The 27450-nt window shown below is 57.3% G+C and overlaps 9 protein-coding genes across 9 annotated transcripts; 6 read left to right on the top strand and 3 right to left on the bottom strand.

The window, feature by feature from the left end:
• Nucleotides 1-1215: 1215 nt before the first annotated feature.
• B0H18DRAFT_1036738 (uncharacterized protein) lies at nt 1216-2879 on the bottom strand. The gene is made up of 10 exons (XM_048030374.1): nt 2858-2879; nt 2548-2794; nt 2437-2494; nt 2055-2385; nt 1990-2003; nt 1895-1937; nt 1778-1839; nt 1706-1719; nt 1510-1654; nt 1216-1452 (listed from the first exon to the last, which is right to left on the bottom strand). Exons 2-10 carry the CDS (start codon nt 2791-2793, stop codon nt 1418-1420), a joined length of 948 nt encoding a protein of 315 aa, XP_047887965.1. The 5' UTR covers nt 2794; nt 2858-2879; the 3' UTR covers nt 1216-1417.
• A 2129-nt stretch (nt 2880-5008) lies between these two features.
• B0H18DRAFT_1123945 (uncharacterized protein) lies at nt 5009-6790 on the top strand (the record flags this gene model as incomplete). Its single annotated transcript, XM_048034777.1, has 4 exons — nt 5009-5036; nt 5150-5198; nt 5259-6312; nt 6437-6790. 4 exons carry the CDS (start codon nt 5009-5011, stop codon nt 6788-6790), a joined length of 1485 nt encoding a protein of 494 aa, XP_047887964.1.
• A 673-nt stretch (nt 6791-7463) lies between these two features.
• Nucleotides 7464-9491, top strand: B0H18DRAFT_1036714 (uncharacterized protein; the record flags this gene model as incomplete). Its single annotated transcript, XM_048030373.1, has 12 exons — nt 7464-7511; nt 7568-7620; nt 7690-7765; nt 7819-7936; nt 7998-8072; nt 8125-8232; nt 8285-8315; nt 8369-8510; nt 8571-8663; nt 8718-8826; nt 8879-9019; nt 9070-9491. The coding sequence occupies 12 exons, from the start codon at nt 7464-7466 to the stop codon at nt 9261-9263; spliced, it is 1188 nt and encodes a 395-aa protein (XP_047887963.1). The 3' UTR covers nt 9264-9491.
• A 2184-nt stretch (nt 9492-11675) lies between these two features.
• On the top strand, nt 11676-13214 carry B0H18DRAFT_1123943 (uncharacterized protein; the record flags this gene model as incomplete). The annotated part of the gene is made up of 9 exons (XM_048034776.1): nt 11676-11975; nt 12028-12085; nt 12137-12575; nt 12629-12642; nt 12695-12737; nt 12793-12854; nt 12912-12925; nt 12978-13122; nt 13180-13214. The coding sequence occupies 9 exons, from the start codon at nt 11676-11678 to the stop codon at nt 13212-13214; spliced, it is 1110 nt and encodes a 369-aa protein (XP_047887962.1).
• Nucleotides 13215-14765: 1551 nt separating this feature from the next.
• Nucleotides 14766-15459, top strand: B0H18DRAFT_56601 (uncharacterized protein). Its single transcript, XM_048038618.1, has 2 exons — nt 14766-14970; nt 15031-15459. Exon 2 carries the CDS (start codon nt 15047-15049, stop codon nt 15368-15370), a length of 324 nt encoding a protein of 107 aa, XP_047887961.1. The 5' UTR covers nt 14766-14970; nt 15031-15046; the 3' UTR covers nt 15371-15459.
• B0H18DRAFT_1036683 (uncharacterized protein) lies at nt 15182-16955 on the top strand. The gene is made up of 6 exons (XM_048030372.1): nt 15182-15520; nt 15541-16091; nt 16151-16568; nt 16629-16801; nt 16858-16866; nt 16924-16955. The coding sequence occupies exons 1-3, from the start codon at nt 15478-15480 to the stop codon at nt 16565-16567; spliced, it is 1011 nt and encodes a 336-aa protein (XP_047887960.1). The 5' UTR covers nt 15182-15477; the 3' UTR covers nt 16568; nt 16629-16801; nt 16858-16866; nt 16924-16955.
• A 404-nt stretch (nt 16956-17359) lies between these two features.
• B0H18DRAFT_1137879 (uncharacterized protein) lies at nt 17360-18408 on the bottom strand (the record flags this gene model as incomplete). The annotated part of the gene is made up of 3 exons (XM_048035606.1): nt 17748-18408; nt 17413-17642; nt 17360-17376 (listed from the first exon to the last, which is right to left on the bottom strand). The coding sequence occupies exons 1-3, from the start codon at nt 18224-18226 to the stop codon at nt 17360-17362; spliced, it is 726 nt and encodes a 241-aa protein (XP_047887959.1). The 5' UTR covers nt 18227-18408.
• A 369-nt stretch (nt 18409-18777) lies between these two features.
• B0H18DRAFT_1107477 (uncharacterized protein) lies at nt 18778-20579 on the bottom strand (the record flags this gene model as incomplete). Its single annotated transcript, XM_048032715.1, has 5 exons — nt 20028-20579; nt 19845-19961; nt 19596-19803; nt 19142-19386; nt 18778-18879 (listed from the first exon to the last, which is right to left on the bottom strand). Exons 1-5 carry the CDS (start codon nt 20370-20372, stop codon nt 18778-18780), a joined length of 1017 nt encoding a protein of 338 aa, XP_047887958.1. The 5' UTR covers nt 20373-20579.
• Nucleotides 20580-23508: 2929 nt separating this feature from the next.
• On the top strand, nt 23509-27400 carry B0H18DRAFT_1137869 (RNA dependent RNA polymerase-domain-containing protein). The gene is made up of 3 exons (XM_048035605.1): nt 23509-26055; nt 26116-26321; nt 26371-27400. Exons 1-3 carry the CDS (start codon nt 23982-23984, stop codon nt 27226-27228), a joined length of 3138 nt encoding a protein of 1045 aa, XP_047887957.1. The 5' UTR covers nt 23509-23981; the 3' UTR covers nt 27229-27400.
• The last annotated feature ends 50 nt before the right edge of the window (nt 27401-27450 follow it).

Below are 27450 nucleotides of genomic sequence, written 5' to 3'. Positions count from 1 at the left end.
TGCCCGTGGCCAACAAACCGCACGCAGCGCAACCGCCGCGACGTGCACGTCACACGCGTTTCGAGCGCACAAGACGCAAGGAGCGCGACTCGCAATGGACGATCTTCTCTGCAGAGCGCATCCCACTCGCCGGGGCCCAACACCAGCAGTCTGCTGGACGGACGAAGCACCGTCCGTCAGCGGAGCACAGCACGAACGCGCGTGAGTACTCACCAGCGGCGCGTACCGACCACCACCCGCCACGACGAGCAGACGAGTGTCGTTGAACACGGCTCCGCGTCCGCGTGAGCAGCGTGCGGACGAGAGGCGAGGGACCTGCTCACCACGGGAGCGCACGCCAACCGCGGCTTCTCTTCTCCAGGCGACCGCGGTGGACGGATGTCGATCTGAGAGGACGGGCTTTGAGGGACGGAGGGGGCAGAGTGTCGAGGGAGACGCGGACGGCATGGGTGCTAGTAGTGCGCGTTCGCTGAAGGGGACAGGGAGCCTGAGGGATGGGCGATGACGAGGTGGAGTCGGCGTAGACGAACGGACGGCGGACGCAAATGCATGGCCGGGTCTCGTGCGGAGCAGCGCACGCAGTGACGCGCACTGGTTCGCGCGGTGAACGGCGGCGCAGCGGGTCGAGTGGACAGACGTGCCACGAGGCGACTGACGCGACCAGCGTGGCGGGCTGGTACGACCGGGGCCAGTGGCGGGCGCCGCAGACGGACGAGCGGTGGACGTAACTGGAGGCAGAGAAGGGCGAAGGTCGCTCGCGGCGACAAGCAACGACGAGCGTGGTGCGTTCGAAAGCTGACGCGCCGCGCTTGCCAGGCTCCCGCTCGGCACGGACACGCCGTATGGCAGCGCCGAGTACGACCAGGACGCGCTTGCCAGAGTACTGCGCCCTGGCTGCTCGCCACGCACTCGCGTCCACTCACGCTGGAAGACGTTGCAGAGCCGCATGAGCGGCAAAAGCCGTCGGAATGGAGTCGTCGAACGACGAGCCGGGGCGACCCCCGAGAGCATGGTCGGTCACGCTGCGCATGTACTCATCGCCTCTCCCCCTCTCCGTTCGGGCACGGCGCCTCTGGTTCTCGATGCACGGCACTCGTCCTCCGTGTGCAGATAGTCGCGCCCGACACGCCACCACTGCGTCCGTCTTCATGTGTGTGGGGAGCGGGGAACGCCCGACTGTGTACCCGGACGATACGGCCATGTGGCAGGAGGACGTGGGTTCGACACCGCTCTCAAGCACTGAATAGACTCCATACGTATCGTCTCGCAGGACAAGCATTTCCATTCATACCAATACCACGTCTCTGCTCGACATGGTGTATCGCGAGTCATTCAATCAATGACAAGAACGAATGTCTGCCGCGCATCCGATCGTAATATGCGCGTGACGACCTGCTGTCCCGGTGCACTACTCGACCTACCCCACGCAGAGATTCTCACCGACCTCCAAGTCTGCAGGGCACCTTGTCAGGGACATCGGGTCTGCAGATCGATGTGTGGGACACGTACCACAGGCGGAGTCGAGCCACGGGTTCAGCGCATAGAGCTGCGCGGCGGTGAGCCCGTAGTCGGACTCAATCTCGGCGCAGTAGTCACTGCTGGCAACCGTGTAGATCTTGTTGCACGCGGGAGAGCCCTTGACGCAGTACGCCTCCTAGATGGGGACGGTTAAGCAAGAATACGAGGTGAATTGACCAATACATACCTGCGCCTCGAGATCTTAGACATGCCGCAAGGTGAGTTGTGAGTAAGGACCGTACGGGGTGGAGAGACATACCATCGCAAGTCGACGAAATCTCAGGGTTCCAGCGCAGGAAGTCGCTGAAGGCGATGCCGTAGCTACATCACACGTCAGCTTGCTGGATCATACACATCCGTTTCGCTGGGCACTGACCTCGTATCAATGCTGATGCACGAATCGCCGGTCTGCACCGTGTCTGGGGGAGCTCTGAGATGGTTTATCCATGAATAGCCGAGATGAGCACTCACAGTACGTAGTACAGCTATCAGCAGAGTCAGTGATCGAACCGCGCGGAGACAAGGGCGGGACTCACTTGGTCCAGCTGCCGCTCGCGATGTTCGTATGCGTCGGGGACGCTGTCGACGTCGTCGCCGTCGCCGTGGTCGTCGTCGGGAGCACCGTCGAGGTAGTCACCGTGGCCGTGACCGTCGACGTCGGTGTCACCGAGCTCGTGCCAATGGTGACAGTCGACGTCGGCGCCGAGTCCGGGCCAACACACAGCACCTCGCCGATCTCGAGATCACAGCTCGAATCCAACCAAGGGTTGAGGGCCAGCAGTTGCGCCGCGGTGAGTCCCTCGTTGGCTTCCACGGAGGGGCAGGTGTCCCCAGAGACGACAGTGTAGAGGCTGGGGCACGCGTCGCCTGGGAGCCGGATGTCAGTTGATGCGACCAGGGAACAGTAGGAAGTCGTACCTCCGCCGCCGACGCAGTACGCTTCTTGAGCCGCAAGGTTCGTGCACCCCGTATTGAGCTTGGAGGCATCTGTGAGGACGAGGAACGAACAACCATGCTGGAGGGGCATACCTCCGGGTTCCATCGAAGCAGGTCGCTGAAGGAGATGTTCGCCGCGGCCTCCAGCATCGAGCACGTGTCGCCCGACACCGCCGTCGTGTACGACGTGCAGTTGGAGAACGAGCCGGGCGCGAGGTTGCCCGGGGCGTCGCGTGCCGACAGAGCCGGCGTGCGTCGGACGGGCAGCCAGTTAGCCGTGGCGCTGGACGCGAGTGCGACGGCGATGACTAGAGACTGCACGCGTATAGCAAAGACCATCCTGAAGTAGAGAGGTAGAGGTATGGTGAGTGCGGGTAGCAGCTCTGCCTGACTGTGGACGTACGTCTGGCTTATATACTGCGCGGAGAACGTGCGCGACCGAGATAGGCGCAGGCTTCATCACTTCAGAAGATTAATGTGACTGCACGCTGAGAGTCATTCCATATAACTTCGAGCACTGAGAGAAACGTACGTACTGGGAACATGCCGTGACACTGCCAGATGTTTCTGACCCGAGTGGACCCATCTAACAACGAACCACCCAGCGCAGACGTACGAATCATTGACCTGATCAAAATTGGGAACAATGAACCGCAGAACGTACCGCTGCATCGCCACTTTGCAAGAAAATGACTGGACTCTGACACAGGCAACTTGCAAGATCTGATGGAGGATGTTGATCCGTGCGACCGCGCCCACTGGCAGCCAATTCCATATTACTAGACCCAAATGCGTGCACAGGCGAAGGGTGTCGCGCTCTCGTTTGGCTTTGTTCACAGGCGACTCGGAGCCGCGCGCACTGCCGGTCGACCTCGGCTTAAACTCTCGGGCTAGCTCGCCCTCGACACTGCTCGTTGTGTCAGGATGTTGACGGGAGCGTAGAAGGGATACCAAGGCCAACGTACCACGCACGCACACACTTCCGTGAGGGGTCTAGGGAAGTTAGAATGACTCGGATTGAGAACCGTGTGGTCCACTTGTCTGCGATGGGCCGGCTTCGAGACGTCGAGGCTTTAGGATTTGACGCTTCAACGTCAACCCCTGGCCTCTGAGATTGCCGCTAACGGGGCAGTGTCTCCGATGACAATAGCTGCTGCATACGTACGGCACACATCAGCCTGATGTTCGTGGCGTTCCGCAGATGGGAGGATCACTCACTACATACAGCCATTCGGAAATGACCGCCTTCGTTCGTCCGGTGGTATGGGCACGAACCCTGCGTATCGTGGTCAGTCATTCAAAGAAAGCGCACTTACCAGTTGCGGGAGAGTTGCGGGAGCCCTCACATGCACAACTGAGTTCAATGACAACTGCTTTGCTGGAAGCTCGGATCAATCAATGCGTTTATCTCCGTTCTAATGTCCGCAAGTCATATGAAGAAGCTCCGCTTTTGGATAGGCTTCGAGTCCCATCGGCCTGTCACTGGCCATCACCCGCACCGTACGTACCGTTTACATACTAGTTACATAGTGCCAACCAGTACTGTTTTCTTTCAACTGCGTCCTGTCTCGGTTTCTCATCGCTGGCAACCTCAGGCAGGATCACCGTAAATGCTACATTCCAAACGCACTGGCACGACTCGGATGGCTTCAAGCCCTACTTCTTGACGCAGACGCACTAACGTAGCTTGTCACTGACGCGTCTCGACGACGCATACTTACTACGGCGCACGTTAACTGGACGTCTGACAGGCATCAGCGCCGCGGTCGCAACCCCGAACTCCCTGTCCGACTCATCCGGGTCCGCGCTGCCTGGAACTTTTACCCACAGAATGTCTACTGGTACGAGTGTCACACACGACCGGCTTATCCACTGTGCTCACGAGGTATCTCACTGCGTATTACAGCAGTATTGACAGCGACCGTACGCACTACACCGCCGCTGTCACCGATGGGGGGTCCAGATGCGGCGTTCCATACGAGCGTGAGCTGTATACTGTTTTTCTGACTTGGTTTGTCACTCGAGCGCACTGCACGTACCCGAGGTTGTGGTACGTACCTTGCATTCCAACACTGTCTGCATGGTCGTCGTCGGCATGGTTGGTACATATGTCCCCTACTTCCCTGCCATGATATCTCACACTTTTCGCTCCGCAGGTCGCCTGTCTCTCGCTGCTCACCTATTGCGGCCTTGTCTACGTCCGCTTCAAGTTTCAGCGGTTCGAGACTCTGGAGCATGGGTGAAGGGCCGAGGTCGATATATTGATCGTCATCGAAACGCGGCAGGTTGTAGATGCGAGACCGGAGACGCTGGCGAGATGTATGGATGTCTTCGTCATTCGCCACTTATAGGCTATCATATGCATGCTGCAGCTTCAGTAGGTGGCCTAGTACGCAGCATGCTAGCGTCAATGGCTGTTAACTCTGTTAAGCACTCGACACACTACTGCCAGTCATAGTCACGCCACGCCACTGAGCCTATTGTTACGTAATCGTATCTCACTGGCAGTGCCGATCATTCCAGCCTTCTTTCCGCCACGATATACTCACTGTACATGGCATTCCGCTGGGTCAGTGACGATGGTAAGTCATTCCTAGCGTACAACTCTCACAGTGTTCCATAACATGCTCTGTGACCTATCATGGCCAGGGATCTGAACAAGCACGGTCAACTGACGATACTTCCATTCTCGTAGGCTTGACTCTTCCAAATTACAGGTTGCCTGACTTGTCGTCTACACCCACGTACGTGCTCGATAGGTATCAGGCGCACACGCCACTTGACCATTTCTGTGACACTTATAGATCTGCATTCGGAACGATGGTCGCCAACATTCAACTCTTGAACGAAGACGTCCTCAGCGTGATACGTTGCGTTCCTCTCGCAACGCGACGCTGGTCGGCTCGCCTTGACATCGCGCGCGATGGGTGCCGTCGCCCGCCACGCGTCCTCTCTTCCCTACGAGTCGCAACGCCATCCCGGAGCCTCGATTTCCACGACTTCATACTCGGGGAAGACGGATACCGCCTTCAGTATATGCGTAAACTCGCGATCCCACTCCCGCACATCCACGACTCAGGCGACGAGTTCTCCCTGCTTGCTGCTGTCCTCGTGCGAGCGCGAAATCTGCGTTCGCTTGACGTGGTATATCATTCGGACCGCGGGGCTCTGGCGACTGAGGGTGGGCGTGCACTCTGCGATGCCATCGTCCTCCTCCATGATCTGCGCGAGTTCGCGCTGTGCGGTGTTACCGAGGACACCATGGCGCTCTGCAAGAAGCTGGCCTGCAAGCCGAAGGTCGTCCGTTTAGAGGCTCAGGAGTGGACTGCCGAGCCGCTGCAGGACGTGGATTATGCCACGCTCATCCGCATACCCTTCCTACAGCACGCAGCGGAGGTGTTCATGGCCTACCTCGCGCTTCTTCCCAAACCTGCCCCAGACTGGTCAGCGCTGTGGCCTAGCACACGCACCTTGCGGCTCAGAAACATGGATCCGCTGGCGCTCGTAAGGCTGTGCCCGAATCTCGCGTGCCTCCACATAGCCTTCACGCCGATGGTGGACAATTCGGGATTCATTCCGGATGACCGACTTTTCCGCTACACCACTTCCTTCGCGCACGACGTCACCGCACGCCTACGTGTCCTGGAGGTCTTCGTCAACCACCAATGGTCCACGCTCAAGGAGCCCCTCATCACCACGGTGCGCGCGACACATCCCGTGGTCTTCTCGACACAGTACTACGAGGGCGACAGAGAGTTTTGGGGGCGGCTTGCCGAGTTATTCGAGCGTTCAGACGCGCGGCTGCGCTACCTCGATCTGCTGATGCATAACACGGTCGCGCTCGCGCATGGATGGCTGGTGAGTCCCGTCGTTGCGCTCTGTGCCGTCCACCGTCAATCCCACGTGTTCCGCTGCAGGACGAATGCCTCCCGCTCCTCTCCGCTAGCAACATCCTCTGCGTCCGGCTCAGGCTCGTGGATAGAGTCGAGCGCATCCGAGTCGGGTCCCCGCTCCCCGCCTGTCGCCCGAAGCCGGCCCCAGTTTCAACAGCAGAAACTGGAAGTGGGAGCCGCTGCGCGATGCAGCTCCTAGGCTACTTGCGGAGGGGATCCCAACCCTCCGCTACGTCGCCGTGTCGTCCAGTGGGTACATGGCCCAGGACACCGATGATCCTGGATGCTCGAGCTTCCGCGGATCGCCGCGGTGGTGGCGAGTTGTGTCGGATGTGATGACCAAGACGCGCGCAGTAGAGCTGATTGAGATCGGTGCGGAAGAAGGGCAGAGGCTAGATGAGTATATGCGCAGCGAGGCTTTCGCGGACACTTTGCAGCTTTAGAGTGAGTCGAGTACACACTCTCTGAGTTGCGCGGTGCTAATGTTGTGTTACGCAGGTAGTTTTGCTGCACTCCGCGGTCAGATAGTAGCAGCTCGAAGGTGACAAACTCCAATGTGGCCTCATCGTGATGTACGTATGCCCGTCTTACATCGTTGTCGTTCAGAGCCTCGAAATTTCCCTGTCAAGGCGAACATCGCTCAGGATGTGTGTTGCGTCTCGTATTTCGCTCACAGCTTCATGACTACGACGATCGACGAGCGTCACGGGTTCGCATAGCACAGTCAGTCGCTTACATGATACTCGATAGACCGACAGTTTTAGGATAACTTGACGGCTTACTGCCACAGTGGGATGCGGGACCTCGCGATCACGCTTGCCGAGGACATGGAAACTATTGGAAGATAATTCAGTCATACTGTCGATGCTATCCTAGTCCTAGCTAGCATGTCCGCTTGTAGCGTGAAGCGATACTATGATCTGTACAGAGCCTTGTGAGCCAATGCAACGGCGAGCGTACTTATATTGTGCGAAAGATATGCTTGTAGTGTGTTACGTCATTTGTTAGGATCAAAGGCCTTTGCCAAACAAGCCGTTGCCGTGGCGCTCGGCGCCTTCAGGCTACTACAGTGCGGCACCGGCAGCTTCGACAGTCTTCCGTCCTATGGCTGGCAGAATGGCACCGGTTATGAAGCCTATAGACGGAGAACCCAAGAAGCGTGTCGTGTGTATTTCTTTTGCCTGGCTTACACTCCGAGGCTAACGGCTGTTCCCCGCTAGTGCTACTTCTTCGATTCGGACGTGAGTGGATTCCATTATGGGCCCGGTCATCCGTGAGTCGCGTCCTATTTATATGTATTTGCTGGTCTTCAATATACCTGCGTTGTCGTTTATAACTATAGGATGAAGCCTACACGGATCCGGATGTGCCATTCACTGGTAATGAACTATGGCCTCTACAAGAAAATGGAGATCTTCGTGCGTACATAAAGGCTTTTGATTCGCACTGCCTAGCTGAAACGGAAGTATAGCGTGCCAAACCTGCGACGAAACGCGAGATGATGCAGTTTCACTCCGACGACTATGTCGAATTCCTCAGTCGAGTCTCGCCCAGCAGCATGGGCAATTATACGAAGGAACAGCACAAGTGTTCGTGCCTATCCTGCTTACTCGCGTACATACTAAGAGGATTTATTCACCTTTTGTACAGACAATGTCGGCGAGGACTGTCCGGTTTTCGACGGCTTGTTCGAGTACTGCGCAATATCAGCGGGAGGCTCTATGGGTGCGGCATGACGCCACAGCCCATTTTCATCGACTCACCATTATCATTCAAGAGGGCGCTGCTCGATTGAGTCGCGACAAATGCGACATTGCAGTCAATTGGGCGGGCGGGCTCCATCATGCAAAGAAAAGTGAAGCCAGTGGCTTCTGCTACGTCAATGGTTCGTATGTGCGGCACGTCTCTTTACATTGATGACTCTAAAACGGTTTTAGATATTGTGCTAGGCATACTTGAGCTGCTGCGGTTAGTTCTCCTTCGACTGATCTCACACAAGAATCTCAAGCATCGTTATTCAGATACCACACGCGTGTCCTGTACATCGACATCGATGTGCACCATGGAGATGGTGTCGAGGAAGCCTTTTACACCACAGATCGTGTGATGACCTGCAGTTTTCACAAGTACGGAGAGTTCTTCCCGGGAACCGGCGGACTGCGGGTGCGTGCATCTGTCACTACGTCTCACTGATTTGTCTCAATGACATACATCTTAATACAGGATGTGGGCGTTGGTAAGGGCAAGCACTACGCTCTCAACTTTCCCCTTCGGGACGGTGTCACCGATGAGAGCTACAAGAGTGTATTTGAACCGGTACTGTGATTGACGGCGGGAATGATCCCCGTGTCTCACTGACAGCGTTTTCAGGTAATCCGATCTGTCATGGAACACTTCGACCCAGGCGCTATCGTTTTGCAGTGCGGTACCGACTCGCTCTCCGGTGACAGAATAGGCAGTCTCAACCTGTCCATGAAAGGTACGTGATGCATGCCTGCCTCGTACTACATTGCGATATTGAGGTCATGAAGGCCACGCCAGCTGTGTGCAATTCGTGAAGTCCTTCAACAAGCCATTACTCATCCTCGGGGGTGGCGGTTACACTATGCGTAATGTCAGTCGGTGCTGGGCATACGAAACCGGTCTCGCCGCTGGCGTCGAACTCGGTTCAGGTGAGTGCTGTGTCCTGTTGCCGCGGGTTTTACATCAATGTATACGCCAGAAATACCGATGAACGAATACTACGAGTATTTTGGACCGGACTATGAACTCGACGTGAAGCCGTCCAGCATGGAGGACATGAATAGTCCTGGCTATCTGGACCGTGTCAAAGGCATCGTACTGGAACATCTCAGACATGTTGGCGGGCCACCGAGTGTTCAGATGCAAGGTCGGCGAGACATCCTCGAGTTCTAATAATCAAGTTGACAGGAGATTAGATGTACCCCGGATGCCCTTGGACGACCTCGTAGATGATCTAGACGAGGACGAAGACATGATCTCTCGAGACGAGCGGCGTCCGCGGCGTTTGTTAGATGCAAGGCGTCAAGCCGATGGCGAATTGTCTGATTCCGACGACGAGGGGGAAGGCGGCAGACGCGACCGTGCCAGTCATGCCGAGCGCGATAACGTGGCCACTGGGACGGTCGTCGTGCAGCAGTAGGCATTATGACTACCGGCACGACCCACGGCGTGGGACCTAGCGCGGCGGCGCCCGTTGCCAGTGCCCCGCCTCCAAGCATGACCGTCGGGTCGTCTGGGCAGTCCGACATGGACATCGATGACGATTCTTCCGTTGGACAGACCAGCGTCGCTGCCCGAGCCAGATCGAGGTCAAAGCCTCCTGGGCCTGCTCCCACAAATGGCACAGCAGTCGACCCGGCGGCGGTGAGTACAGGCACCGGCTAGTCATGGGAGGGTATTCTGTATTCATGTACTCAGGGTGTACTATTACTTCGTCGCAGTTCGGTCAGTTGTCGTTGTATTTGCTTCTCTGTTCGCTCAGAAAACTCATGCATGGTTTCCTCACTCCTAGCATTACCACATACCAACGCATTTGAAGTGGCGATACGGCCATATCTCTATCAGCTCCTGAGGAACTAGTCCAGGACCTCGCAAATGCCATGGCTCTGCGTGATCAGAGTCACGTTGCATGCCACAGACCACGCCAAGTGCTCACAAACATCGACGCAATATGCCAATCAGAGTATTTCCTTCGCTATGATATCTTGACGAGACCGTGACTGAGATGGAAGGACAGTCTCCGGTGCCGCCTGCTGCCAGGCGCCGTGCCAAGGCTGTATGGCAGCATACATAAGTACCTACTACTACTAGCTGCACGTCGGCCTTGGGTCACAGAGACAGAGACGGGCGATATAAAAAGTGCGGCAAGTCATGTAGCTGTGCAGCGATGGACTTGACTAGAAGGTTGAGATCGTACTTACATAAGTTACGCAATGGTCAACGACAACGGAGAGGCGGATATCATTGTCAACGCCACCGCCACCGATTACGTAAGAGTACAACTTCCTCCTCCTCCTCCTCCTTCTGCCACTAGATGCATTGTCGCAACATTGCAGTCCTCTCTTATCAGTTTCTCACTGGCTGCATACCGTCAGGAATTTGCTACTTACGTTAGTGCGTCAAGAACCGGTAGGGAAGCCATCGCGCGGTGGAACGTAAAGTCGGTCATGCTTGAAATGGCTGGCCAAGCTTCCCCGAGATGCTCGTTCACGAGCCCTCAGTGATCCAGCCTGAAGTTGCCGGCGATGAGAAACTGAGACAGGATGCAGTCGAAGTAGAAACGCACTCATTGATCCGAACTTCCAGCAAAGCAGTCGACGTGGATTGTGCATGTGAGGCCCGCTCCCGCACCTGGTAGGTTCGCCGAATTTTCTGAATCTCTGACCACGACACGCAGGGTTCGTGCCCATACCAGCGAGCGAGCGAGGGAAGGCGGTCATTTCCGATTCGCCGAATGACTGTAGTAGGTGAGATTTCCATTTGCGAAACGCCACGAACGTCCGAGTCAGGCTAATGCCACATCTGTGCCATACGTATGCAGCAGGTTATTGCCATCGGAGACACGTTAGCGGCAATCTCAGCGGTCAGAGCCTTCGTGTGGTTGACGTTGAAGCGTCAAATCCTAAAGCTTCGACGCCTCGAAGCCGGCCCATCGCAGACAAGTGGACCGCGCGGTTCTCAATCCGCGTCATTCCAACTTCTTTAACCCCTCTCGGAAGCGTGTACGTGTGTGGTACATTGGCCTTGGTATTCCTTCTGCGCTCACGTCAACACTCCGACACAACGAATAGTGTCGAGGGCGAACCAGCTCGAGGGTCGAAGCCGAAGTCGACCGACAGGGCGCGCGGCTCCGAGTCACCTGTGAACAAAGCTCAAGAAGGTACGACTCTCTCCGTTTGTGCACGCATCCTCAGTCAGGCGGGGGTCTGGCGATATGGAATTAGCTGTCACCGTCCACTGCCAGTCCCAGGTGCGGTCGCAGGGATCAACATGTTGCCTTAGAGTCCAGTCAATCACTTGCAAACTGGCAATGCAGCGGTACGTTCTGCGTTTTATTGTCCCCAATTTTGATCAGGTTAGGGATTCATACGTCTGCGCTGGGTGATTCGTTTTTAGATGTAAGTCCGATCGGGTCAGAAATGTCTGGCAGTGTCACGTTCCCAGTACGAACGTTTCTGTCAGTGCTCGAAGTGGTGCGGAATGACTCTCAGCATGCAGTCACACCAATCTTCTGAAGTGATGAAGTCTGCGCCTTTTTTCGCCCGCGCACGTACCCCGCGCAGTATATAAGCCAGGTATACGTCCATGCTCAGGCAGAGCTGCTACCCGCACTCACCATACCTCTACCTCTACCTCAGGATGGTCTTTGCGATACGCGTACAGTCTCTAGTGTTCGCCGTCGCGCTCGCGTCCAGCGCCACGGCGAACTGGCTGCCCCTCCGACGCACGCCGGCTCTCTCGACGCGCGACGCCCCGAATAACCTCGCACCCGGCTCGTTCACGAACTGCACGTCGTACACGACGGTGGTGTCGGGCGACACGTGCTCGATGCTGGAGGCCGCGGCCAACATCTCCTTCAGCGACCTGCTTCGATGGAACCCGGAGGTATGCGCTCCCGTATGGATGTTCGTTCCTCGTGCTCACAGATGCCTCCAAGCTCAATACTGGCTGCACGAACCTTGCGGCTCAAGAAGCGTACTGCGTCGGTGGCGGAGGTACAGTCTCCCGCTGTTCCCTTGTCGCATCAACCTGACATCCGACCCCAGGCGACGCGTGCTCCAGCCTCTACACCGTCGTCTCAGGGGACACCTGCTTCTCCGTGGAAACTACCGAGGGGCTCACCGCGGCGCAACTGCTGGCCCTCAACCCGTGGCTAGATTCGAGCTGCGACCTCGAGACCGGCGAGGTGCTGTGTGTTGGCGCGGCGCCGACGTCGACCGTCGCCTCTGGCACGAGCTCGGTGACACTGACGTCGACGTTCACGGTCACGGCCTCGTCCTCGGCGATAGCGTCCCCGTCCTCGTCCTCGGCAGTAGCGTCCTCCTCGGCGATAGTGTCCCCCTCCTCGTCCTCGGCGATAGCGCCCCCGTCCTCGTCCTCGGCGATAGCGCCCCCGTCCTCGTCCTCGGCGATAGCGCCCCCGTCCTCGTCCTCGGCGACAGCGTCCCCGATGCCTACGAACATCGCGGGCGGCAGCTGGACCAAGTGAGTCGACCCCCTGTCTCCGCGCGGTTCGCTCACCGACTCTCTGCTGCCAGCTGCACTACGTACTGTAGGTACTCATCTCGTCCATCCTCGACTCCACCCTCTCAGCGCTTCCCCAGACACGGTGCAGACCGGCGATTCGTGCACCAGCATTGATACGAGGTCAGTGCCCACCGACAAGGACGCGTGTGTCCCGGCGAGCTGACACGTGATGTAGCTACAAGATCGCCTTCAGCGACTTCCTGCGCTGGAACCCCGAGGTTTCGTCGAATTGCGATGGTACGTCTTTCCACCATCCGCGGTCCTCGCTCACGACTCACTCGCGGCACATCTCAGATCTCGAGGTGAACGTACGTATTGAACATTTCACCCTCGCGTTCTCACTGAATAATGCCTTTCTAGGAGGCGTACTGCGTCAAGGGCTCGCCCGCGTGCAGCAAGGTCTACACGGTTGCCAGCGGTGACTACTGTGCCGAGATCGAGTCCGACTACGGGCTCACTGCCGCACAGCTGTATGCGCTGAACCCGTGGCTCGACTCCGCCTGTGGTACGTGTCCCACACATCGCTCTGCAGACCCGATGGCGCTGACAAGGCGCCTTGTAGACTTGGAGGTCGGTGAGAATCTCTGCGTGGGGTAGGTTGAGTAGTGCACGGTCGTCGCGCGCGTGTTGTGATCGAATGCGCGGCGGACATTCGTTCTTAACAGTGATTGAATGACTCGCGATACACCATGTCGAGCAGAGACGTGGTATTGGTATGAATGGAAATGCTTGTCCTGCGAGACGATGCGTATAGAGTCTATTCAGCGCCTGAGAACGGTGTCAAATCCACGTCGGTCCCTCTAGCACATGGCCGTATCGTCCGGGTACACAGTCGGGCGTTCCCCGCTCCCCACACCCTTGAAGACGGACGCAGTGGTGGCGTGTCGAGCACGACTATCTGCACACGGAGGACGAGTGCCGTGCACCGAGAACCAGAGGGGCCGGGCCCGAACGGAGAGGGGGAGAGGGTCGATGAGTGCATGCGCAGCGTGACCGACCATGCTCTCGGGGGTCGCCCCGGCTCGTCGTTCGACGACTCCATTCCGACGGCTGTTGCCGCTCATGCGGCTCTGCACCGTCTTCCGGCGTGCGTGGACGCAAGTACGTGGCGAGCAGCCCGGGCGCAGTACTCTGGCAGGAATGAAGAGGATCTCGCGTGCTGCCTAGTCTCCCCAAGCAGACGTAGACAATCCTTCAGAGCTTTGTGCCTCGGAATAGAAGACCGTCCGCAGACCGTTGTACGTGTGCTCGGCATGCCGCGTTCTCCGTCGTCTGGACGACAGGGACAGGCTCGGGGTCGTCGTGTGCCATGGTGGCAGAACGCGGTGACCGTCTGGTCTCTGGGTCAAGACTCGTCTCGTCGCGTCGCTAGTCCCAGCCACGCGCGCGGCGGCCGCCTCGTTCCATCCGCGCTTCAAAGCGACTGGCGAGACGCAGTCCTAGTCAAAGCCAGCAGGCCGCGTCAGACTGGAGAGAGAACGCACCAAACGTGAGACGGACAGCGCCGTTCGCAGGGAGCCCTGTCCGGGAGGCCTCTCGAGCCTTACGACGACCATGCTCGTTGCTCAGCCGGTGGCCGGGCTGCTGCGGCTCGAGCACGAAGTGGGCGGGCCAGTCCGGTCTCGCGGGAGACCTCCGTACGTGCGAGGAGACACCCGGACACGCGCACTTGTGCCCGTTTTTGAGTGATGAATGCGTCTCCGCATGCTGCCCCGCGCCTGCTCGTCTCCACCGAGCAATTCCGTCCAAGTCGTGCTCGTGTCCACGGGGATTGGGAGCGGGAGCAGACGGGCGTCGGGGGCGGGTACATACCGTACGTCGAGTCGCGCGAGCGGAGACGGCGGAGAGGCGGGCGCGAGTGAGCAGAGCGCGGCGGGGTGGACGGGCAGGGCGTCGTGGAGCGCGGCGGCAATGGCAGCGGAGACGGCGGGCGGGTGATGACGCAGGCGACGACGGTCGACCAGGGCGGTCACGGGCACGGACGCTCGTGGCTGGGCACGGGGAGGAGTCACTGCGGACGACGGCGAGCGACGAGCGCACGACTGGAGTGCAGCGAGTGCGGCCGGGCGAGAGCCCGAGGCAGGCAACGGCGGGCGAGTAGACGCCCGATGACGCAGCGCGCGACCGACACCGGATGCTGTTTCTCTCCGCCATGATCTGCTCAACTTGTCGTAGCAATACAGGTCAGTGTCGTCCTGAGCGTATAACACTCTCAGCCATCCAACACAGTGCCCTGTGACCTGTCATTGATACGTGCCCAGCGGTTTGAACGAGCACTTCCTGGACTGCCAATACTTCCATCCTAGCAGGCTGGACTCTCGCCAACGGCCAGAGACTTGTCTCCTGCACCCATGTACGTGCTCGTTAGGTATCAGGTGTACACGCAGCGTGACCATTTCCACAACACCCATAGATCCACACTCGGAACGATGGTCACCAACATCCAACACTTGAACGAAGATGTCCTTGACATCATAGTTGCGTTCATCTCGCAACGCGACGCTGGTCAGCTCGCCTTGACATCGCGCACGATGAGCGCCGTCGCCCGGCCGCGTGTCCTCTCTTCCCTACGAGTCGCAACGCCACGCCAAACCCTCAGTTTCCACGAATTCATACTTTGGGAAGACGGATACCGCCTTCAGTATCTGCGTAAACTCGGATTTTCCTCTGGCACGGCCACGACTCAACTGACGACTACTCCCCACTTGCTGCCGTCTTGGCGCGAGCGCGAGACCTGCGTTCGCTTGACATGACGTTGTTGGACCGCGGGGCTCCGACTGTGGCTGGCGGCCTCTGCGATGCAATCGTCGCACTCCGTGATCTGCGCGAGTTCGCGCTGTGCGGCGTTACCAAGGACAGCATGGCGCTCTGCGAGAGGTTGATCTGCAAGCCGAGGGTAGTCCGTCTCGGGCCTGGGGTTCAGCCAAGCGTATGCAGACAGTGGAATATGATAGGCTCGTCCACATACCCTTCCTGCGGAACGCAGCGGAGGTGCTCATAGCCGACCTGGGTCTTCACAAAACTGCCCCAGAATGGTCAACGTTGCCCTTACCAATCTCGGCCGATCTGTGGCCTAGCACACATACCTTGCGGCTCAGAAACATGGATCCGTTGGTTCTCGTGAGGTTCTGCCCGAATCTCGCGTGCCTCCATATCACCTTCAAGTCGTTCGCGAACGACTGGTTGGTATTCTTTGCGGGTGACCACCGTTTCCCCTATACCGCTTCCTTCGCGCACGATGTCTCCGCGCGCCTACGTGTCCTCGAGGTCTTCGTTGAAGGCCGAGGGCCCATGCCCGGGGAGACTGTCGTCGCCACGGTGCGTGCGACACAGCCCGTGGTCTTCTCAGTAGAGTGCTACGATGGCGCAGCGTTTTGGGGGCAGCTCGCGGCGTTATTCGAACACCCGGCTGCACGGCTACGATACCTGGATGTGCTGATGCATGGCGATGTCGACGATGCGCAGAAATGGATGGTCAGTCTCCTCGCTGCTGTCCGCACCGTCCAATGCCGATCTCACGTGTTCCGTCGCAGGACAAATACCTCCCGCTCCTCTCCGCTAGTAACATCCTCTGTGTCCGGCTCAAACTTGCCCTCGACTCCAACGATTTTAATGTTTCTTCTGACTTCGACTCCCACTCTGACACTGGATATGACAATGATGGCAAGTGGGAAAAGCTGGGCAATGCGGCTCCTAGGCTGCTCGCAGAAGAGATCCCCACTCTCCGCTATGTTGCCGTGGCCTCTGGGCGCATGGTCGTGAACGCCGACTCGGATATTCCTCAGGGCTCAATATTCCGTGGGCGAATGCACCGGTGGTGGCGTATCGATGCTGGCGAGGCGGTGGCCGAGAAGCGCTCAGTGGATTTAGTAGAGATCAGTGCAGAGGAGGGGCAGAGGCTGGATGAGTATATGCGTGGCGAGGCTTTCGCGGATACTTTGCAGCTTTAGGGTGAGTCTGTGACGCAGTGCTCGAGTTGCGCGGCGCTGACGCTGCGATGCGTGGGTACAGTACTGGTAGCCTGTTGTACTATATCCGAATATGACGGTGATTCACTGGCATCACACTTTGCTAGTGCATTCTTCCCGTGCTCATTCTTCCTCGCGGGATAAGGATCCGTTAGCTGAGGCCACTCGGACATCCACGCGTCATACATGAGACTTCAAACCCGACGCTAGGAAATGGTGAGTGCCACCAGTGTCTGATACCTCTATGCCGCGCGAGTTGACTGGCCAGAAAGAATCGTCAGGTACATACCTAGGCTCTCGCTCTGGCGACGAGCGCATGCTCAGCCTGACTCCGACAGACCACCTACACGTACCCACTCGTAGTGCCAGAGTTTTGTCTACATAGGGCCCTGCCCTCGCGGACAATAAAAGAATTCAAAAAAACGTTAGCTTGACGAACACATAACCTGACTCGATACCCCTTCGTTCTAGCAAGACCGGGGCTACCATGTACAGTGATGTGGACACATGATACTAAGACTAGGCCATCCTATTCCCCGAATACACAACCATGTCTCCGATGCTGTTTCGATTATCTCGCGTTACGCGTTCAATGGTCCTCCAGCCCGGCGGCTTCCCACCTTCGCCACAACTCCATTTCATCGAAGTCTACTTTGTGCTCCCAGCACTCGACTGTGTACGCGTAGCATATCTCAGCGATTCGACGGGCATTGGGATTGGTTATTCTGGGTATCTGTTTCAGGCGAATTATTTGGGAATTATAGCCCGTTCTGCCTATGAGATCCGTGAGCCTGTGGGGTTACGATAGGTGCAGCAGCAGGGCTTACTTGGTTTCCAGATTGCCGCAACGCGACACGCGGTCTCCCACAATTCTCTACAATCGACATCGGGTTCTTCAAGTGCCAGCTTGCCGAACTCGAATACCGCTGCGCTGTTCTCAACGTGGACCACAGGACAATTGTGGTTCATCACAGCGGTCTCAAAGTCGATGATACCGGCACCTCCGTCGCTCTTCTTGCGAAAGTTACCTGGCCTCAAGTCTTTGTGTTGTACGCCTCTTTTATGAGATTCGAGAACGGCAGACATCAAGTGAATCCTGTCATAGACAACGCCTTCCTGATGAGATCTATCTCGCGAACTATCCAGGCATGGTTCAACGCACCTGAATGCCTCGTCCTCGTGTGCCGACTTGTTGCGAGTCAGAGGTTCCCCGAAATCTTCAAGCACTAAACAGGTAGCTAGCTCGCCGCCTAGTTCTCCCTCGAACAGTCCATAGCAACGGGGTATAATATTCCCTTGAAGTTCTTCCAGTGCGTCGTAGACTTGCTTCTCATGGTGCAGTGCCGATCGCTGTCGCTTGCCACCGTAAATCACTTTGCAGATGACGGTCCTGCGATTGATGATCTCCCCATTGTAGGCTGGGTGTTGCATGAGGACACGACAGACCGTGCGCGTACGCTCGCCTGTTGCCCAGTGGACCAACTGCACGCCAGTGGGTACATTGGTTGAATCTGTAAGTGCTGAGACCTCGAGAGCACAGCCGTCGGGGTCATCGACTTTCGTGAGCGTATTGAAGTCGGAAATGGAGGGGATGAATACGTGAGCATGGGCACGGGGCCGCTTCTCTGACACCAAGGGCATGGCTGAATGGCTCGGAGGAACTCAGGCTCGTCTGAACCAGAGAGGACAAGCGACATACTTGCAACGACTGATGGGAGGTCGACGAAGGGAGGTGGCATCCCACTTGTGTGATCTCTGCGCTCGAAGACGACCTTGTGTTGATGACGTGAGCTGGTGAGTATTACTTGAGTGCGGCAACTGTGAGCTAATCTGAGTTAGGCCCTGGCAGCTTGAGGGCGGAACGGGGACCCGTGTACGTCCGTCGATAGCGTTCGAATCCTTGGAATGCCCCAATGTGGCCGTGATTCTCGCTCAGAATGCAAGTTGTGTCATATCGTATCCTGCATTCTGCATTACTCACTGCCGGCCTAACAGTCGTGGATAGTTGAATCTTTTGGGAGCATATCAGGTGTACGTGGACCGGTTCCGTAGCTTTCAATATGTGACTGATTCTGTGTCAAGATTGCCGGTGCTAGTATCCTAGAACCCATATATAGCATGTCCAACAACGAATGACGGTATGGACAGTGATTATTTCTCCTTTGACGAGTGTCTCGTTGGGACTGCACAACCTATTGCCTTAGTCGGGACCGCTCGTAGCATAGCTCAAAGGCCCACAAAAGGCCCGCGTGGTCAAATCCCGGCCTGTGGTCGACCGCCATCTTCCAGTCACACTGGACATGGTTGTTAGTTTGGAATCGATGCTCCAACGTCAGCGTCGAAACCGTATGCCAGATCATGTCGCCGTCACTCGCCCTTCTCGCTATCAGAAGCCCAACGGTCCGACGTACTATGTACCTCCGAAGCTTCGTAGACTCACTCACACCCGGTCACGTCTCTCGCGAGTCGTTCTCCCCTGAGTTGAGCACCTGGTGCGCACAAGAGTCGCCTTCCCAGAGTCCATCCCGCCGTCGGCCGCAGACGACGCGTGCTTACGATCGCCGTCTGATGGTCCGGCGAGAATGCAGGCGCCGGCGGGGCCGTCGACCAGTCAGTCACCCCGCGAGCAAATCGCGTCGAGAGTGCCGTCGGAGGCACGAGATGCGGGTCTTTGTATGGTGCGTTGTGTACATCGCGGAGAAAGACCGCCTTCCCACCTCCGGCTCTAGTCGTCGACGAGTCCGTCGCGTCGAGTCCCAGACTCCCGACGCGATTCACGACGGTGGGACCCGGAAGGCAGCCTGTGCGTGAGCGTAACCCTCTGACCGGGGCAAACACGATGGATGATCAGCCAGTGAGCAAGACGGGTGGGCGAGAGTGACCGTAACGTAAGCGTAGTCCTTCCGAGAGAGCAAGAGACTGTTGCTCACATGTGGGCACCTCACACGCTGCAGGCGCACGCGTGCGGACGTTCTGGCGTGGCTCCGACGTGAGCCGAGTGATCGCACACCAGACGTTACTCGCCGTTCTCGCCAGCGGAGGCCGGACGGTGCGACATGCGTCCAAGGCTTCGTGGACTCGTTGTGGAGGACGCACGCCCGGTCGTGCACCGCATTTTCCCCGGACGTGGCTGGTGCGCGCTGGCGCGGCTTCGCTGGCCTACACTTCGCCGCGGACCGGCAGCTCCTCGGTCTGCCTATTGCCGTGGCTCCATCGTCCTGGTGCATGATGGACGATCTCAGTCTCCCCAGATACATACAGTTCGCTGCTTGACCTCGCCCTCGTCGTCTGCGTCGATCTCGGCGAACTTGCATTTGAACAGGCTTAAGTCATATGCAGATGATGGGGCTGGAGTAAAGGAGGGGAGACAGTCGTCCTGCGGCGGCAGCCATTGGTCAGATGGGCGGAACAAGAAGGATTTGGGATGGGCGAGCGGACGTACCAGCCACATCTGCGCATCCTCGATGTCATCGTGCATCAACACGTCGAGGCAGCGCAACCGCGCGCGGGCGTGCTCGAACAGCTCCGCGAGCCGCGCGAATAGCTCTGGGTCGTCATAGTGGAACTGCACGGATAGCACAGCGGGGAAGGTAGCGCGTACGTCGGTATTGATGGTGGTCTCGTCGGGCGTGTGCTTAAGATCGACATGACCATGTAAGATGTCGAGGACGCGCAGACGACCTGCGACCCAGGCGCCGGATGTGTTAAAGCCGTAGAGACGGTCCGCCGGGTAAAGTCCCGGGTTCCTCTCGCTCACGAACGCCACAGGCATGTGAGGTTCGGTCATAGTGCAATGAATGACAGCTAGTGGATCAATAGTCTGGACGTGTAGCGTGTGTACGCTGGTCCTGGGAAGTCGCACAGCGTGATGAGAGATGCGTTCCGCAGGACGGGGAGACGGGCGAACGCGGTACTCTGCCTCCAGATACGGTGCCAATCACAGGATGTCTGGGTTTCAGATGTACTGTTGTTAGCTCCAGGTGCCACATATCCGTCTGCCGGTGTACTGTGCCGTGTATGATCTGTGGTAACTTGGCTGTATGAGTCCTTGTACGTGGGTAGCGTGGAATCCCTGGTCGTGTACCCGGATGATACGGCCATGTTGCACAGAGGGACGGGACTGTGTGTTCAAGGAGCTAGGGCACCGCAGAGCACAGCACCTCCCGCTACCATCTGCTTTCCTCGATCTCGGGGTCCAGCTGGAGATGTACAGTGCGCACTTAACCACTGGGCAACCGGCGTTTGTGACCTCGAAGACCGTAGCGGCAACATGGACTTGCAAACTTGAATGCGAACTTGAGCGTGACGAGAGACGTGTTCCGCAGAAGAGGAAACTGGTGTACCTCACCTCCAGGGATGTGACACAAGTAGTATAGGATGACGGCCTCTAGACTATTACGCTCGGCTCAAAAGTGAGCCTCTTGCAGAACGCTATGCAAGCACTATGCCCTGGGGCCCGCCGAGGATGCTCTCGCAGACGTCGGTTCGACTCGTCGTTCGCCGATGACTTTATTCCGACTGCTTTCGCCAATCATGCGGCGCCGTAATGTTGTCGGGCGTGAGTGGTAGAAGTAAGTGGCGGGCAGCCGAAACTCAGTAAGTCCTGGTGGATGACAGCTGCAGGATCATTATTGCTGCGTTTGGCAATGGCAGCGATGATGATACAGTGATTACGTAAGCTGTGGTAGCTGCCAATGAGCGCTTGCGCGCCCATGTTTCGTCCTGCCACTGCCAGCTGCAGAGTCTGAGGTTTGCACTAAATGTCACTACTACATCGGTACATGCTCATCTTGTCTTGGATAGACCATCACTCCTCCGCCGACTGTGACAGACTGCCTACGACCACCAGATATGCAGCCCGCAAAACACCATGCGCTGAATGACGCTCGTCCACCTCGACGACGCGCGCAGTCTCTCCCTCGGAGCCCTCCATACCGTTGCCCAGCGTATTGTCCGCTCGCGCGTGGAGACACTCGGACCCACGCAGGTTGTGTAGGCATACACAGTATTCCTACATGCTAGAAGGACCCCGTCATCGCGCCTGTCAGCTGCCCGAGCTCCGCGGGCGACCCATCCCATGAGCGGTACGAGGGAAGGGAGGTCCTTCGCTGCCCGTTCTACCAGCAAAATGCACGACATCATTGCGTGCTAGCCCTGCCGCGCGTGGAGGAGGAGCTCGAGGCGAAACCGAGCATCGGCACCACGCTCAGTAGAGCGACTCTGCTGCGTGGATCTCTGCTGCGCATGCCTGTCCTCGCACGAGCTGGAGGTTGCCAGCAACATAGTGAGTTGTCCTTTGGAGGTGACTTTCCCTCGCTCTTCTCACTGAACATCTCGCTCGGCTATCTACCCTTGCTCAGCAACGCGTGTACAGTGCGCCTGCGTGACCTTCGCTCGGACCACTTCCGTTCGAAAGTCCTTCGGACTTCGACTTCGAGCTCAGCCGGCTCGGTCAGTACCATCACAGCCGCCTTCATGAAGGACGGTATAGTCCAGCGGGCGGCTCCAATATCTATAACTCCCCGTCGAGTGCGAGCCGCAACGTGACCTCGCAGAGAAATGGGTGGTGCGTCAGAGCATGAGACACGTCTCCTGCATCTGCTGATTTCATGCTCCAGAGACGGCTCGTCTCCGTGTCAGAGTCCCAGCGGTCTGCACTGGGCTCAACTCCGAGCTCGCTGCCTTCGATGCATCCCTGGGAGCGATCCGCACGGATGCGGTGGACGAGGTCCGACAAAGACTCGCTCGCACTCGCTTTTCGCCGCAGTACATACCCACCGCAACACATGATCATGACGAGCATGCCGTGGATCCGGAGGGACGCGGGTGGTTGCGCACTTGGTGGCGGGTGCGCGGAGATGAGCGATGCGTCAGAGTTTATTGTCCGAGGCCGGGCGAGCGGATTGACGGGTATCTGCGCTCTGAGGAGTTTCAGAACAATCCGACGCGACGCGACTCTCACTTGAAGTGCAATCCACTTCAACTTCGGGCCTCGGGACGCCGGATCTCTCGCAACGGCTGTTTCTCTCATCTTAGCAGAGACAACCAGTGCGGTACGTGTCCTCCGCTTTTCTAAAGTGCCCACCTCTCGCTGAGGCTCGATTGTACTTGCTCGTCAACTTCGGAAGGTGCTGCTCCAGTTTGCTGAATGCTTGATGGGCGAGGTCTCTTGTCTCTGGAAGTCACCCGGATTCACTGACGTCGCTACGGTAGCTCGCTGCACGCATACTAAATTATGTGAAAGCTGAGAATGGAGAGGCAAGCGTCACGTCGATGTCGTTACAAACGTGCGTCAGTAGTATCATGCCATGATCAACTGACTGACCTTCGTCCTTATCGCGCACAAGCATCCTATCTAGTCCTCGAAGGATTCTGTGATGCTTTAGGTCTGCAGCATCTATAACAGTGCGTATGTACGCAACGTTCGTCGAACGTTCACCTCATGTGTCCCATTTAGACTCGCCGTGCTTCTGCGTTGAGCGTTGAGTGATTTCTGCGTGATCGTGCACCTGGGATGGCTCAACCCGTCGGGCAATACGCAATACCCAGCTGACGAGACGTGGGAGTCTCCTACGCGGCAGCAGTCCATTAGGGCAGTAACATGTTCGAGAAGACTGATACGGTATGTACCCTTGTCCTTGTGACCGACAATTGTAATTCATGGTGGGAAGCGTTACCAGGTTTGGACCCCCATGACACATACCAACTGTGTCGCCTTCAATCGGATCACCTCATCTCTTCTGCTGCGCAATTGATGGAACACTATCGCCACTGATAGGACCGGCCTCTTTTGATAAGGATTATGTGAGATACAACACCTTCCTTTCTTGGTATAAGTACGCTCATCGGAATCCCGAGCAGACCGTAAACGCGCGGAAGACATCCTTCGACGTCTACTGTGTCGCCATGGAGGTATTCATGCGAGCATCCCCTTCAGCACGGAACAACCCCAGCTGAAGGAGCTCCTCGCGAGTATATTTCACAGTGCAGACTACGCTCACCACTCGTCGCAGCCCCTGAACTTCGAATTCGCATATACCGCAAGGTGACCAAGCGGGGCACCAGGAATGGCATAATCACGCTTCCCACTGCGGAGGTCGGTGAGCAGTTCCTTCGCGACTACGGAGATGATTCGCCTCGCGGGCACGATCCTTTCGGGCCATAGTCTTTTCCCATAGCAAGCAGGCGCCCAATCGTCAAGTCTTGGGGTTTGTGCAACAGTCGCCATACAAACCTCCTGTGGTCCTCCCGCACAGGAATGGATCTATGATACCATCAAGCGACTTCAATTCGGGTGGATTGCCGTGACGAGGAGTATTCTGTGGAGTGGGAGAGGAAATTCACTCTGCCTGGCTCGGCGTACCTGGACTACAACGAAGACAGACGGCAGTTCCGGATGGCGGCCATGGAAACCGAGTGCACGCGCTTCATGGCGATCCGCACCTCGCAGGTGTACTGGACTGCTGCGACCCCGGACCAGTTCGGCGAGTCGTCCATCTTCTTTTCCCTTCTCTATCCGCCGTCATTCGAGGAAGGGCCCGCGGACCCGGACTTCGTTGATCCGGATGGTTTGACGTTTGGGGACCCCTACTCGCTGCGGGAGCTCCTCGAGGTCACGAAGATATTCCGGTTGAGGAAAGTCGGGTTTGACAGAACCCACGATCTCGTCGCCCCTTACACCTCCATTGCTATCCGACTCGTCTGCGAATCTACGTCAGACATCGCGGTGTACCGGGGCTTGTGCCGACGCGCTCGCCTTTCTGTCGACTCGTCCTCATACACGGTTGTTCAGCGCGGACTGTTCCACAGAACCATTCGCGATACCTACAACGCTTGGATAGAGACATTGGACTTTGCTGTGGCCTCTCAGGTCATAGCGCTATCGCGCAAACGGCTCGTGGACATGCGAGAGGTTATGCAGTCTCTGCGCCCCGTCATCGATGTCCTAGTCCCTGAGCACGGCCCATATGTGACGAGCACTCTGCTGGCCGACTTGAAGACGCGAATTGAGGCGCGTGTCTGGTACGGCGACGGGATCGACGTGAACCAAGACACTCTACAGGAGCTCGTCATAACTTGTGCTCGGCAACTTCTGCGTACCCCGCTACCACCATTACCCCACGCGGATCTCTTCCTTTGTACCCACCTCTACATTACCCCTACCACAACAGTCATCGAAGGCCCCTTCCCCGAACAATCCAACCGAGTCATTCGGCAGTTCTGGGACAACAGGGACAGCTTCCTTCGTGTTCACTTCACCGACGACAACCGACTCGCATATCGCTACGACTCCGAGATTAATCTTCGGGAGCTGATCGGTCAACGTGTCAAGCACTTCCTAGTCAAAGGCTTTATGCTCGCAGGGCGACACTTCGAGTTCCTCGGCTACTCGCAATCCGCCCTGAAGAATCACTCTGTTTGGTTCGTGAGGCCGTTCAAAGCAGCCGACGGTCGCACCATCAACGCAGCCGCTATCGTTGCTGGCCTCGGATCCTTCACAGATAACCCGTACGATCCAGAGCTCATCTACTGTCCCGCTCGATACGGTGCTCGTATCTCGCAGGCGTTTAGCTCCACCGAATCCTCAATCGCGATCGCGGTGGAGGAGATGGAGATCGTTGACGACATCAAGGACAGGACGGGAACGTACTCGTTCACTGATGGAAATGGTACGATGTCTCTCCAGGTCGCGCGAGACATAGCGGCCGACCAGCGGTCGAAAAGCCGAGTCAGACGTGCATGGCGAGGCGCCATTCCTCGTGTCATACAAGTGCGCATTGCTGGATCGAAGGGGATGCTCCATGTCGACCATAAACTGGAAGGCCGGAAGATACGCTTACCCCGCTCAATGGTGAAGTTCGCGGCTCCCACCTCGAATAGCATCGAGATCGCGGGGCTATTCGAGGAACCCTCCCGCTTCTACCTCAATCGGCCGATGATCATACTTCTGGAGGGCCTCGGAGTGCCGTACGAAGTCTTCCAGAGGCTGCAAGACGACACGGTCCGTGCGACCCATACGCTCACGGACTCATTGGCGAACTCGGGATGGCTTCTCGACATGCACGGGCTAGGGGGCTCGTTCAAGCTTGCATCCACGGTTCATCGCTTGCACCAGCTCGGCATCTCAGTCGCCTCTCTGACTAGGAGAGGCCCGTGGCAACGCATGATGACGTTCGCCGTCAACCATGTACTGCGAGAGCTCAAGTATCATGCTCGTATCCCAGTACCTGGCGGATGGACCTTGGTCGGGATTGCAGACGTTCACGGCCAGCTACGCGAAGGCGAGATCTACGCCTGTGTCAAGCCTGCAAATGGTCCCGAGGTGTACCTTGAGGGACCTACGCTGATCACGCGTTCGCCGGCGATTCATCCGGGCGACATACAGGTCGTACATGCGATTGGCAAGCCACCGGAAGGGTCAGATCTTGCTAGGGGATGTTTGAGTAACTGCGTCGTATTCTCTATACGAGGTGTGTCGTGTTCACTTTGCGATCGTACGTATTAGATTGTGACCTCGACTATCAACCCAGGTGACCGGCCTTTGGCGTCGTATCTTGGAGGGGGAGACCTCGATGGCGATATGTACAACGTCACATGCGTTCCTCAGGACTTGCTTCCGGCGACGAGTAGACTTCAAAAGCCCGCGTCGTACAGCCCTGCGCGTCGTAAAGTACTGCAACGTCCGAGCACCGTGCAAGACGTTGCCGATTTTGTGTCGGAATTCATTATCAGCGACGTGCGTGCGATCGTTTTATCTGTGAATCTCACTCACATGGCTCATCTAGAACATTGGTCTCATTGCGGCGACGTGGCTCACGGTCGCGGATAAGGAAGGGATATTCCACTTGGATTGCCTCAAGCTCGCAGAGCTATACAACGCTGCAGTTGACTATCCAAAGACGGGACTGCCAGTCAATATCGATGCTATTCGCCCTATCCAACGGCGCGTCTCGGAGAAGCCAGACTGGTATATTCCGGAGACGGTCATCGGCTGGCAGCCACGATACTACGTGAGCAATAGTGCTCTCGGTCGGCTCTTCCGTGCTATCGACCTGCCGCCCCTTGAAGAGCGCAGCACCGAGTCGTCTTACTTCGACCTGCCCGAGATAGACGAAGGGAAAGGGATCACGCTCGACGAAGTTCTCGCTGACATACGGGCCAAGCCGTTCAGCCATCGCAATCTTCTCCGCCCGGTTGTCGCTGAAGTAGAAGAGTACCTGGGCCGCCATCACCTCGACGAGGCCCTGGTGACGAAGACGTGGGATCTCTTCACGGCGTATGCATCTCGCCTCCGAGGGACCTGCGCGGGGCATGTTGTTGCAGCATCGCGCTCGGCCATACTCTCAGAGGAGGAAGTCGTCGTCGGCACGATAGCGGCGAAGTGCGGGCAGAATCGCAAGCGTGACGACATAGTCGCCAAAGTTCGCGAGCAGACAGCGACGCTCGTGAACGGCATCTGCGCGGAGTTGTCTGGAGATGGCCAGGCTGATGCGCCAACGCACTTGAAGCAAGCCTGGACGGCGTACAGGTTGTCGTGCACGCTGTCGAAATGGTTCGGTGGACAAAGCTTTGGGTGGATCGCATTAGGGGAAGTTTTTGACGCAATCCGCGAGATCAAGGAAAAGAGGGAGGAGACAACGTAGACAGAAGCCTTTGCCTTTGAGATTGGAAGACACGGTGTCGGATGATCTTGCTACTGTATTATGTCACACGTATGACGATTGAACATAATACCGACATACACATGTGTCGTCGTTGCGACGTGTACAAAAAACCAGTGACTTTACTATGCCAATACGAGCCTTCTTCCAGTACTCGAGCTTCGCGAAGGAACTCATCTGAGCGAACCTTGTACTATTAGATCA

The sequence above is a fragment of the Fomitopsis serialis genome, assembly GCF_022376445.1.
Source record: "Fomitopsis serialis strain Sig1Antser10 chromosome Unknown B0H18scaffold_110, whole genome shotgun sequence".
Lineage (NCBI taxonomy): Eukaryota > Fungi > Basidiomycota > Agaricomycetes > Polyporales > Fomitopsidaceae > Fomitopsis > Fomitopsis serialis.
The sequence above is the reverse complement of the archived record's forward strand: the minus strand, read 5'-3'. Positions and strand labels throughout refer to the sequence as shown.

What these genes read in the sequence shown, in the direction of transcription:
- B0H18DRAFT_1036738 (XM_048030374.1), bottom strand. Translation starts at nt 2,793, where the DNA reads ATGGTCTTTGCTATACGCGTGCAGTCTCTAGTCATCGCCGTCGCACTC. An exon ending in TGCTTCGATGGAACCCGGAG is followed by an intron (nt 2,495 to 2,547) that starts GTATGCCCCTCC and finishes GATGCCTCCAAG; the next exon opens with CTCAATACGGGGTGCACGAA. An exon ending in TGCATCAGCATTGATACGAG is followed by an intron (nt 1,840 to 1,894) that starts GTCAGTGCCCAG and finishes CGTGTGATGTAG; the next exon opens with CTACGGCATCGCCTTCAGCG.
- B0H18DRAFT_56601 (XM_048038618.1), top strand. Translation starts at nt 15,047, where the DNA reads ATGGTCACCAACATCCAACACTTGAACGAAGATGTCCTTGACATCATA.
- B0H18DRAFT_1036683 (XM_048030372.1), top strand. Translation starts at nt 15,478, where the DNA reads ATGGCGCTCTGCGAGAGGTTGATCTGCAAGCCGAGGGTAGTCC. An exon ending in ACGATGCGCAGAAATGGATG is followed by an intron (nt 16,092 to 16,150) that starts GTCAGTCTCCTC and finishes GTTCCGTCGCAG; the next exon opens with GACAAATACCTCCCGCTCCT.
- B0H18DRAFT_1137869 (XM_048035605.1), top strand. Translation starts at nt 23,982, where the DNA reads ATGGCGGCCATGGAAACCGAGTGCACGCGCTTCATGGCGATCCGCACC. An exon ending in CGTCGTATTCTCTATACGAG is followed by an intron (nt 26,056 to 26,115) that starts GTGTGTCGTGTT and finishes CTATCAACCCAG; the next exon opens with GTGACCGGCCTTTGGCGTCG. An exon ending in CGGAATTCATTATCAGCGAC is followed by an intron (nt 26,322 to 26,370) that starts GTGCGTGCGATC and finishes TGGCTCATCTAG; the next exon opens with AACATTGGTCTCATTGCGGC.